General features: G+C 36.1%; 1 protein-coding gene and 1 pseudogene across 1 annotated transcript; one reads left to right on the top strand and one right to left on the bottom strand.

Moving 5' to 3' along the window:
• Positions 1–413: 413 nt before the first annotated feature.
• LOC125909773 (olfactory receptor 4F6-like) lies at positions 414–1352 on the top strand. Its single transcript, XM_049613237.1, has one exon. It carries the CDS (start codon positions 414–416, stop codon positions 1350–1352), a length of 939 nt encoding a protein of 312 aa, XP_049469194.1.
• Positions 1353–6770: 5418 nt separating this feature from the next.
• Positions 6771–11444, bottom strand: LOC125910363 (olfactory receptor 4K3-like; annotated as a pseudogene).
• Positions 11445–12440: the final 996 nt, after the last annotated feature.

Raw genomic sequence — 12440 nt, 5'->3', positions numbered from 1 at the left:
GTCTTCTTCCAGGTCATAGCAGATGGCACTGCTATGAGCTCTTATAATTCTCATAGCCCTTTGTTCTTTTCTTCAAATAACTTATCACCATTATAATCATCCACTTATATGATTAGTTGTTTAATGCCTAGCTTCACAACTAGACTACAAACTACATGAAGACAGGGTATATATTATATCCCAGAATGTGGCACAGTGCCAGGTACATAGGTCTTCATGGTAGCTGCTCAATGAACATTTGTTAAATCAATAAATTATTGTATGACTTTTTTTCAAAGGACTTTTGTGACCAAGAGTGAAATTTTTTCTGTAATGTCAGAATTTAAAACCCAGTGACATCTGTTTCTTTCAATAGCTCTGGTGCATCCTTTTGTAATTATTTTTATTTGTTCCTTTCAGGTAACACAAGGTCAATGAATAAGTCAAATTACTCTCCAGTGTCTGAATTTGTGTTGCTGGGACTTTCTACCTATAGACCAGTGCAGCATTTTCTCCTTGCTTTCTCTGCAGTGTTTTATGTAACAATTGTTCTGGGAAACCTTTTGGTTGTGTTTGCAGTGACCTTTGACCCATTCTTACATTCCCCCATGTACTTCCTTTTAGCCAATCTCTCATTCATTGATTTGTGTTTTTCTACCTTAACAGTTCCTAAGATGATTCATAACCTATACTCTGGGTACAAAACCATATCCTTTCAGGGCTGTGTCATCCAGATATTTGCCCTTCATGTCCTGGGTGGATCTGAGATGGTCCTGCTCATCGCCATGGCCTTGGACAGATATGTGGCCATATGCAAGCCCCTCCACTACCTGACTATCATGAGCCCACAGATGTGCATTTTGCTTCTGTCCGGTGCTTGGGTTATTGGCCTCATTCATGCAGTGGTCCAGGTAGCTTTTGTTGTCCATTTGCCTTTTTGTGGTCCTAATGAGATAGATAGCTTTTACTGTGACCTTCCTTGGTTTATCAAACTTGCCTGCACAGACAACTACAGAATGGAATTCATGGTTACTGCCAACAGTGGGTTCATTTCCATGGGCACCTTCTTCTTATTGCTCATGTCCTATATCTTCATCCTGGTCACTGTATGGAAACGTTCCTCAGGTGGTTTGTCTAAAGCCTTTTCTACTCTGTCAGCTCACATCACTGTGGTGGTTTTGTTCTTCGGACCATGCATCTTTGTTTATGTGTGGCCATTTCCCACAGTGCCAGTGGATAAGTTTCTTGCCATTTTGGACTTTATGATCACACCCATTCTGAATCCCATTATCTACACATTGAGGAACAAGGACATGAAGATGGCAATGAAAAGACTGAGTAGTCAATTCCTGAGTTTGAGAATGATCTCCTAAATAATTCACAAGAGGACAAGTTACTCTATGCATTTCCAGACAACTTCAAGTAATATAAATGCTTAAATAATAATACAAAATTTACAGGGTGCTGGTGGCTCAGTTGGTTAAGTGTCCGACTTCGGCTCAGGTCGTGATCTCGCGGTTTGTGAGCTCGAGCCCTGTGTGAGGCTCTGTGCTGACAGCTTGGAGCCTGGAGCCTGCTTCAGATTCTGTATCTCCCTGTCTGTCTGCCCCTCCCCTGCTCACACTCTGTCTCTCTCTGTATCTCAATAATAAATATTAAAAAAATACAAAATTTGGGGTTGTTTTTTTCTAAAGTTACCATTTTATAATATTCAGAATAGATCACTGATTGTGAGGGTACATTGAACTATCAGATTAACTCTCTAGTTAACAAGTTGTTTGAAAACTGAATGAAAGCCCTAGGAAAAGTATGGGAAGTTGATGAAAAGCTTAGATTATAGATTTAGAATCTGCTGAAAGCATGGCCTCAGGCATTAGACTGTCTGGATTCAAATTAATCTACTTGGAGCTAACATACTCAAACTTTTGAGGGAACTATGAATTATACAACTTTCCTTCAATTTAAACCTGGGATATGAATGATTCAATTTTATTGTTTTCTGAAAAACAAAAAATATATGAGAGAGTATTTAAATAGATACCCATTTGTTCCTGGAGGAAGAAGGAACAGAAAGGGAGTGTGAGGTTAATAGAATATGGATAAGGCAGTGTAATAAGGAAAGACTGAAATATATGGGTGGGAAAACAAGAGGGAGAGCCTCAGAAACTGCGTGTTTCATATATTTGGCCTGTGGCTGCTACTCTTACCCTTGCTTGCCCAATTCCAATGGACTCATGCCATCTCCAGTTGGCTTAGGGCAGGGAAAAATGTATCTTTATTATAAATATAGAATATATATTATATTTATATATCTTATTTCACAATTTTTGAAATTCTGACTTAATGTCTGTGACCAGCCAATATTCTTTAAATGTCAAATAGATATTAATGTGATCATTTAATGGCTGATATTATTATTATCCAATAATTATTCTGTCCAAACTGTTTGTTGACAATTTTTCTCTAGTAACTTGTCTTGGGTAACTCTTTTCTTATTCAAGATATTGGTTTCAAGTATACATGTGCTTGTGCATTTGTGTGTATAATCTGTAGAAATTGCAAAACTAATTTAATTTATATTTTGCTTTGATAACAAGAAGACCAAGACAAATTCACTCCTAGAGTATAAAAGGACTCTGTGTCCTGAGTGTTTGTGATTCTTTCTGGTTATACAATCAGTAATATTTTATATTTTTCCTGTTTGTTATTACTTTGTTGTTTAATATTTATATTTGTAATGGATTCTTATTGGGTACAATACATTGAAAAGGACAAACATAAAGTCAGATTTCTGAGTGAGGAATTTGCCATACTTTTAAGGCAAGCGGAGAAGAGAGAAGACTAAATTTTTAAGCTCAAAAATTCTGAAGAACGGGGCACCTGGCTAGCTCAGTCATAGAGCCAGAATGTGCTGATTCTTGATTTTGGGGTTGTGAGTTTGAGCCCCACATTGGGTATAGAGATTACGTACAAATTAAAAATCTTAAAAAAAAATTCTGAAGGGCAAAAATTAATCACCTAAAATCTTTAAGACTGAAGAACAAGAGAACCATTAAAATCACAAGTAAAACTTGGAAGGGAGGGGCGCCTGGGTGGCTTCCTAGGTTAAGTGTATCACTTAGGCTCAGGTCATGATCTCAGGGTTCAGATCCTCATTGGGCTCTGTGCTGTCAGTTAGAAGCCTGGAGCCTGCTTCAGATTCTGTGTCTCTCCCTCTCTCTGCTCCTCCCCCACTTGTGCGCACGTGTGCTCTCAAAAAACAAAACAGAACAACAACAACAACAAAAACCATTAAAAAAAATAAGACTTGGAAGGGATATATCCAAGGAGCAGGCACAAATCACAAGTATACTGAGACTTGTAAAAATTACAATCCGATTCAAATAAGCTCAGTACTTGATTGGATTGAAGTGATTATAACAACATTTTATGCCTCATGGAAGAAACAGTAAATAGTTTCTGGAGGAATATTTTGTCAGATCTATATGATTTTTTTTATAAAAATGTACCTAAAATACATAAAATAGGAATATGCAAAGAAGCAGAGATGTATGCCTCGTAATTAAGAGGAAAATAGTTAAGAACAAGGGCGGCTCAATTGTTGAAATTAGTAAAGAGGAAAAAAAAATCATATATTTTAAGAGAGAGATTATAAAGCCAAAAAATAGAGAAAACTATAAAAATTTTAAGAGAAATGGAATATTGAAGAAAGAACCAAATATTTTAGAACTGTAAAAGCAACATGAAATTATGAATTTAAGTGGACTTAAAAACAGAGTGAACACAGCAGAAAGAATCAGTGGATTCAAAGACAAGTCAATAGATACCCATATTGATGTGCAGAGATGTAAAAGACAAAAAAAAATCAGAAGGTATATAGGTATATGCGTACACATACACAGAAATAATAATTATTTTATATAAGGGTTTGTGCCTGAGACCCTCTCTTTTGGAATATTACAAAAATACACAGGACCATGTTACCTTTACAAAACAATTTGAAATTTGGAGCCCGGTCCCCTCCCTCGGAGCCCAGGACCCCAGCAGCACTGCTATCTTCCTGGGCCAGCATGAATACCCCTCAGAGCAGAGGGGGTGGGGGGCGGAGCAGCTCTGGCAGGAGGTGGACACGGGAAGGATCAAGGTCTCAGCAGGTGGCCACAGAGTTCAATAGTACTGCATGTAGAATGCCTGTAAAGATGCCCTGCTGGTAGGTGTTCCAGCTGGAAGCAACCCCTGGAGCCCAGATTCTGGGCTTTCTTCTAAAGACTGTAGGGAAGAAGTTTGCTGAGGAAGGCTCTTAAGCACAAAGTGATGAATGACTGCCTCCCAGTCTCAAGAAAAAGCTTTTCTCCAGCCAAATGACTTTTAGATATTTCAGATCTTTCCTGTGGCCTGGTCCTAGAGCCTAAATTCTACAGAAATTGATGAGTGTCTACTCAGATAAAGGAAACTGGGTGAAGGAGTAGACTTTAAATAATAATGGCCTGATTTGTTTTGTAAAGTGCTTTTATACTTAAAAATGTTACCACCAAATACACGTCTTTTATAAGTGAATTACTAGTGTTTCTATACCTGGAATATTATGTTTGTTTTATGGATGTTTACATTTTGGGAAGGAAAACATTTTTGTTAAAAATTTGAATATTTGTAATTTGTTTTTCCCAAGATTTTTTTTAATGATTATTTATTTTTGAGAGAGAGAGAGAGACAGAGTGTGAGCGGGGGAGGTGCAGAGAGAGAAGGAGACACAGATTCAGAAGCAGGCTCTAGGCTCTGAGCTGTCAGCACAGAGCCCAAAGTGGGGCTCCAACTCATGAAGTGTGAGATCATGACTTGAGCTGAAGTCAGACACTTATCTGACTGAGCCACCCAGGTGCCCCCCAAGATTTTTATACCATAACAAAACGTGTTCTTTTCTCATGAATTTACAGTTTGTAAATGAATACAAGCAAGTAGAAAATTGGGGGAAGAATAGGCTTTATTAATCAAATGATGTCTTGATTTTTCTAAATCTCTCTCTCTAATCATGAGAGCTGTGTTTTAGCAAACTTGTTTGGAAAGATTCATGTATATTAGATTACTCCATCCTGTGTATGCAGCAGATTTGGTCATTGTCTTCTTAATTTCCTCTATTTTATAGTTTTGGTTGTACCTTAAAAAAACACTATATTATTTCTTGTCTTCAAAATGTTTAAATGTGACCTTCAGAACATTGCAAATGATTAAAAACAAAATAATGTGAAAGTACTACAGCCTAAATGAATTCTTAATGTCACAAGTGTTTTACTTTGATGATGTACCTTTGATTTAATTGGGAACATTTTTAAAGGGTATTTGATTTGTGTTTGTAATCATCTTTGATGAGCTTGGAAATAAAATTTCTGCTCAATTCATCATTAAAAAAACAATATGAAATTTGAAGTATATCTGGATCCATGGGTTTCAGATAAGGAGATGAAAATTTGCATACCTTTTTGAAACACAGAGTAGGAAGAACTCTTAAGAAAGTTGTTGATGTGGAGCTAGGAGCCAATGGCCAAGAAAGAATTCTTGCGATGTTTTCAGTGCAAAAAGTGCTTTTATTATAGGCCTGGGACAGGACCCGAGGACAGAAAGGGCTGCACTTTTGCTGTATGAAGCTGGTGGTTGTATGCTTAGTGTGTAAGGGGGAGGGGCCTTGCAAGGACTATTAGATCATAAATGTATTCTTCAAATTTCTACCCGTAAAATTACTTTTGCAAGATTTCTCTGGTGCTTATTATTCAGCTTGATATTAATTACTGGCGAGATGTACAGGCAGTCACGAGACCCTTTAAGAATGTAGGAACTAGCAGGTATTTGATCCATATTGGAACTATGCAGGCTTCAGATCAGCCTTCTGGGTTAAAGGTGAACATTTCCCTGCTTCTGTCCCTCATCAGTTATATTATATGTAGTAATGAACAATTCACAAACTTTGTGTATAATCCAGTTGCTTGCAGGCCATCTGAACCCTGGATAATTGAATGGATACTTTGTTCTAAAATCAGACTTTTTGACCTCACCCTCATAACACTTTTCCCTGCTTTAATCTGATATAGATAATGAACTTTCTAACCCATTTACAAATAAAAAGAGATGAAGCAAAATCCCCAAAGGTTGTTAGTATATCCATCTTTGTATTTAAATTAGCTCATCTTCTGAAGAGAATCATATTGTTTCACAGATGGCTAAAATATGAGGTTGCGGGGACAACACTCTCTTCAGATTATGATTATGATTCTTTTTTTTCTGAGGATGATGAATAATAGTTACTACCTTTCCAACGGTCTCTTCAGATAAGGTAGCTAGAGCTTTAACTAATTGAGAGACTAATTTACCCATTATAAAAATAAAGAGTAGTATTCCATACACTGACCTGTTGATCAAAATTTAGAGATCTATGTCAAGTGCTTTGCTCAAAGAAATGCTTAGCTTAACAGGAAATTTTAAGATAAGGTGCTGAAGTAGCAACACGACTAGTAGTAAATAACATTAACATTGTTATTAATTTTAACTTATTCTGGACCACAACCAACATCATAGTCATAGACACTGGCCAAATTTTCCAGACAGGAAATCATTTTGTATTCAGTGATTAGCAAGTGATTATGGAATAAAATAGAATTGACATAAAACTGTTACCTGTTTCCATATGTGACTTGGGGAATGCTTCCCAGTGCCAAATAATAAGACAGGTATGGCTAATTTAGAGATCTTATAGTACACATTCTGTTAACATGAGGCCCTGAAATACAGAAATCCATATGCTAACATAATCTCTTAATGGCATTTTTGATTTCTTGGTTCCTTAGAGTGTAAATGGCCGGATTTAGGAGAGGTGTGATGACTGCATAAAACACAGCCAGAAATTTGTCCACCCAGGTGATGCTGAGTGGCCACAGGTAGTAAAAATGCAAGGCCCAAAGAAGAGCACTACCACTGTGATGTGGGCAGTGCAGGTGGAGAGAGCCTTGAATGTCCCATCCTTAGAGCAAAGACAGATGGTAAACAGAATATGAGTAAGAGATTAGCAATAGAATGAAGCAAATGGTTGCCAGTACCCCACTGTCAGCATTTATCCACATTTCTAGGATATAGGTGTCTATGCAGGCTAGCTTGGTCACCAATGGAATATCACAGAAAAAGCTAGCCAGTTCCCTGGGCCCACAGAAGGGCAGCTTTATAATCACAGTGAGTTGGCTTATTGAATGCACAAAGCCAAAGATCCATGATGTCACCACGAACCCAATGTACATTTGTCTGTTCATGATGCTGGAATAATGGAGTGGCTTGCAGATGGCCACATAACGGTCATAGGCCATTGACACAACCAGAAATATCTCACCCTCTCCAAAGAATGTCCAAAGAAAACCTGACACATGCAGCCTTCAAAGGAGACAGTCTTGTTTTCCTTGAGAAAGTCTGTGATCATTTTAGGGGTAGTGACTGAGGAAAGGCAGAAGTCAATAAACGAAAGATTGGCTAACAGAAAGTACATGGGAGAGTGGAGATGAGGTCAGCAACAATTAGGAACACGATGAAGATGTTGCCCAAAATGGTGATAAGATAAAGTGAAGAAAATATCACCAGGAGAAAGGCCTGGAGCTCCCATGAATTACAAAGCCCCAAAATAATAAATTCAGCCACCACAGACTGGTTTACTTCTTCAGTTTTGTCTAGTTTGTTCTAAATACACCTGAAGGAAAGACAGGAAATTCATTTTTCTGAATAACAGTATGTGAATCAAGAAGATTTCTTCTACATTGCTGATGGAAGTCTATACTAATATAATCAGTGTGGAAAAAAGTTTATCTTGTAAAGCTCAATATTGATGAATTCTGTGGTTCAGCAATTTCACTCCCATTTCTATACCCAAGATAAACTCTTGTATGTGTATGTAGAGAAATTTATAATAATCGCCATAAGCAAGACAATGGAATATTATTCAGAACTATAACAAATTACAGCTATAAAATGATATAGACGTATCTTAGACATAATGCTGAAAGAAAAAAAAGTCCAAAATGGATCCACTCAGTACTATTTATATAAAGTAAAGAGCAATGGAAAAATAATGTATATTTTGCAGAAAAAATATAAATGATAAAACTCTGTACAGAAAGAGAAGATGTAAGACCTAAGTAACCTTAAGTGAAGGGAGGTGAAAGGTAGGCATAAAGATGAGCATATAACCAGTTGTATGTTACCAATTATCTAGATCTTGTATTAGGTCATGTTTCCATCAGTGTAATTTTATCATTAAATAAACAAGCAAACACAAAATGGGCATGGAAAAATAGTGAGAGTATGTTATGAATCAAGAATTATGATCAATTTGGGATTCCTGGCTGGCTCAGTTGATAGAGCAGGTGACTCTTGATCTCGGGGTTGTAAGTTCAAGCCCCATGTTGGGTGTAGAGATTACTTAACAATAAAAAAATCTTTAGAAAAAAAGAATTATGATCATTCAATAAATACTGTAGACCTGAGGTAAAGTGACATTTTTTAAAATGACATTGTTTAGGGGCTGTAAGTTAGAAAAATAGTTTCTATTTATAAATTTGAAAAACTGACACAATTTAATACATTATTGAAGGTTAATTTTTTAAAGTTATTTATTTTTGAGAGAGAGAGAGCGGAGGAGGAACAGAGGGAGGAGACAGAATCTCAAGCAGACCCTGCATTATCAGCGTGGAGCCGGACATGGGCCTCAAACTCACAAGCCATGAAATCATGACCTGAGCTGAAATCAAGAGTCATACCCTTAACTGACTGAGCCACCAGACACCCCTGACTTAATTTTTTAATGAATAAATAGATGAATCAATCATTTTTTGAATCAATCATTTTTAAAAAGAGATATTAATACTATTTTGACAAAATGACAAAACTTTTTAACTAATGAACATAGTTAAGTACAAGAGCAGATAAACTAATCAAATACAAGGTAGTTAAAAATCAGTTAAAGAATAAATGTTCTAGGCATAAAGAAAGGATAAATCATGAGCACCAGGAAGAAATATTCTCTGTTCATGAAATTCAAAGCTTATATAACCTGTAAGAAATTACTTATAGCCTGAAGTGTACCTCGGCCATCATGAAAGGTTTAGTTTTGAATATCGCACTTTAAAATGTGTGTTAAAGCCATTTTGCCAGACGTGGTATGGGACCATTGAATATAAAATCTGGTGTTAGGTTTCTGATTCAAAACAAGATGGCTTCTGAGAAACTAAAATCTGGAAATCTCTGGGTGGACTAAAATAATCCAAAGTTTATAATTAACCCTGGGAGAGAGATATGCTTCAAGTTACTTGAGGAAAAGAGGTTTTTTTTGTGTGTGTTACAAATGGGAGTTTCAGAGTTAGGTAAATTCCATCATTTCCAACATATCCACAGGAAGCTATTTCCATTCAGTCTCATTTGCTTTAGCCTGAGAAACCATGATTTTTGAAATCTGTTCTTTCTAACAATCTTTGGCAGATAGTTCTTTCCAAACTATCTCTTGTAATACCAGGGTAAATGGAAAATATAAATTAATTATATTTCTTATCAACAAGTTAGAGAAACTTTAAGTTTTCCTTTAAACTAGTCATTTTGCTGCGTAAATTATTTTAAAGATCTAATAAACCTATAAAACTGGACAAGAGATTCATATTCTTTCTCTCTCTTTCCCTTTTTCCTTTTCTCTCTTCCCAGTTTCCTTTCTCCTTATTTTTTTCCCATATCCTTCTGATTGTTCCCTGACCTTCTCTCTTTCAAAAATTTCTTGATCTGAAGGGCTTTGCTACAATGGATCAATTATCTCCAGCAGCCCCTACTAGTTTATGATGACTGGTGTTCACAGTCCTCTATCAAAGCTGGAAACCAGCTATACAGTATTTTTTTCATTTTTTCTTTTTCTATATAATTCAGAGCTGTAATAAACACTTTTAACCATTGTTTCATAATCATGATAATAATCATACTTATTTTATTGCTGAAAAGATGAGTTAAAAGGTAAATGCCCAAAAGGAACACGGTTAATAGTCTATTTGGAGTTAGCTTCTGGAAAGAATGTTGGTTTGGAGAAAAGTTCAGTTTGGCTGAGAACTATGATTTCTATGAATCAAAAATAATAAAACTCTTCATAAGATTGCATGTCCAATGAAGAGGTAATTGACATAAGAAGAAATATAAATGGCCAGTAGATCTATGAAAAGTATTCTCTGTATCTATAATAATTCTATTATTTTTCTTGGCACTAACTGCTTCTGGTTTCCTCTAATTTAGTCTGTTATCCTCACTGTTGTCTATTATAAAATTGTTGATGTTGTTTAAATCCACAAGAGTTACCAGATACCAGCAATAAAAATAGGGACAGAGTTATAAAGTACTAGATATAGGAGGGCCTTCTAATTTTCTAGTGTGGTCAACAAGAATTTATTGAATTTATTTTTACTATGTACTCTGATCACTTTTGGACACTATAGATGAAAAAATAGGTTCTGTAGGTTATACTAAAGAAGTAAAAGCCTATGCCTGCTTGCTCACCTAATACTTGCTTTAAAAGTTGTTAACATTATTTTAGTTGAATTACAAAAGACAAAATATTACTACTAAATTAACTATATTAATAGTCATATTAATAACACTGTTATAATTTATTTTCAATCATGTCCTAGGTGGGAGAATTAAATCTTGATTCCAAGGGTATAATAGTAAAATCAAATGACTTAAAGCAGAACTCCCCAAAGAGAATCAAAACTTAGGATGGGGTGCGGGGGGGAAGGAAAAAGGAAGAAAGGAAGGAAGGAAAGAAAGAAAAGGAAGAAGGAAGAAAGAAAGAAAGAAAGAAAGAAAGAAAGAAAGAAAAGGAAGGAAAGAGGGAAGGAAGGAAGGAAATTAGACAATACCTATTTTTTTGTTTTGAACTATGAATTTTAGGGCCATGTAAAAACTAAGTCTCCCTGTTTCTTTCTGTTTCTGCCTGCTCTCTCTATCTCTCTGAATACCCACTATATTTTCACCTACATTGTCTAACTTAATCTCTACAATAACCCCATGAAATAGGTCCTGAGGTTGGTCCCCATTTGTAACCTGTTGGAAGTCTCAGAACAGAGAAATAGTGTGGCTGGGGTGGGGAGTGGGATGCACACCCAATGTTTGTGACTCCAGTGCTTTCTCCTTCTTTGGTATCATTCCGCATTTCCTACTCTTCATTTCCAAAAGCATAATTCCATTCTCATGGTAACTATTGACTGTTACAACTTTTGAGAGATTTCATTCCGTATTTTCTATCAGGATTTTTCCTGAGCTAAATTATTAACAGTCCATTTTTCCATGTTTGGAAATTTCTGTTATTTATGCCTACATACCTGTGCCTGGAACATAATCCAGAAAAAACTGTAGCCCCTGATGACTGTGGTGCTGTGAGAACCCAAATACTTCCTCAACCAGGGCATTTAGGGAGCTGTCAGACTGAATAGCAGGTGTTCTTTATGATGCTGTATGGAGTCCAGAAGTCCCAAATGTAGCTAGGAGAAGAAACCCTTGATATTTCTGGAAACTGCAAAAATTCCAAGCCATCCCAATTTGTATTAATGGAAATATAGTGTTAAAACATTGTAAAATTGTCTTAAATGTGATAGAGGAAGGGAATTAAGGGAGTAGTTAAGAAATTTAGAGAGTATAGACTGTACCTTCCTATCAGAGAGACCCCATATTTGACCATATTTTTTCCCATGGATAAAGTATTGTCTATATTCTAACTAGAATCTGAAATAAACTCATATTGCAGCAAAACAAATAATCCATTTTCTGTTGTGACCAGTATCCATGTGAGAGTGTGAGGTATATATTCATTGTAGAGACTACCTTCTGGGGTAGGAAAATTTCACTTACCCAAGCTATCTATGCTCCTTTGGGACCTCTTAATTTCTGAGTTCCTCTGAATTGAGAAAATCACTTGAAAGTGTACCTTTTGCTAAAATCAAAGACAGACCTGGTCAGTGCAATTAATTATAAAAGTTCCACTGATAGAAGTTAAGCACGGTTTTAAAACATTTCTTTGGCTAACTTTTTAATTTAATAATTATATTATTTTAAAACGAAATTGCTATTTCTAGTCCCTTCAGGAGCCAGATGACTTAGGTGAGTGGTCAGAGAAGACCAGTCAAGACAAATGAGCTGGTTGCCGATATACTCCACCTGTGTATATGACAGAACAGCCAGCCTTGAATTGCTGGTTTTGTGGGGTTTCAATGGAGGGTAGAAAAACATTTTGAAGTCTCGAGAATTTCTGTGGTTACATGATCAAAGTTCTGGGTTTATATTGGGTGAAAGTCAACATTATTAATATTCTTTTAGGTAACAAAACAATAATGGAAGCCTACCTTTTTATTTTCACTTACAAAGTATTACATAAATCAAGTATTATTGATCAGAATGCAACGCTTTAG

The sequence above is a fragment of the Panthera uncia genome (assembly GCF_023721935.1).
Source record: "Panthera uncia isolate 11264 chromosome B3 unlocalized genomic scaffold, Puncia_PCG_1.0 HiC_scaffold_1, whole genome shotgun sequence".
In the NCBI taxonomy this organism is placed as follows: domain Eukaryota; kingdom Metazoa; phylum Chordata; class Mammalia; order Carnivora; family Felidae; genus Panthera; species Panthera uncia.
This window is presented reverse-complemented; position numbering and strand designations above follow the sequence as displayed.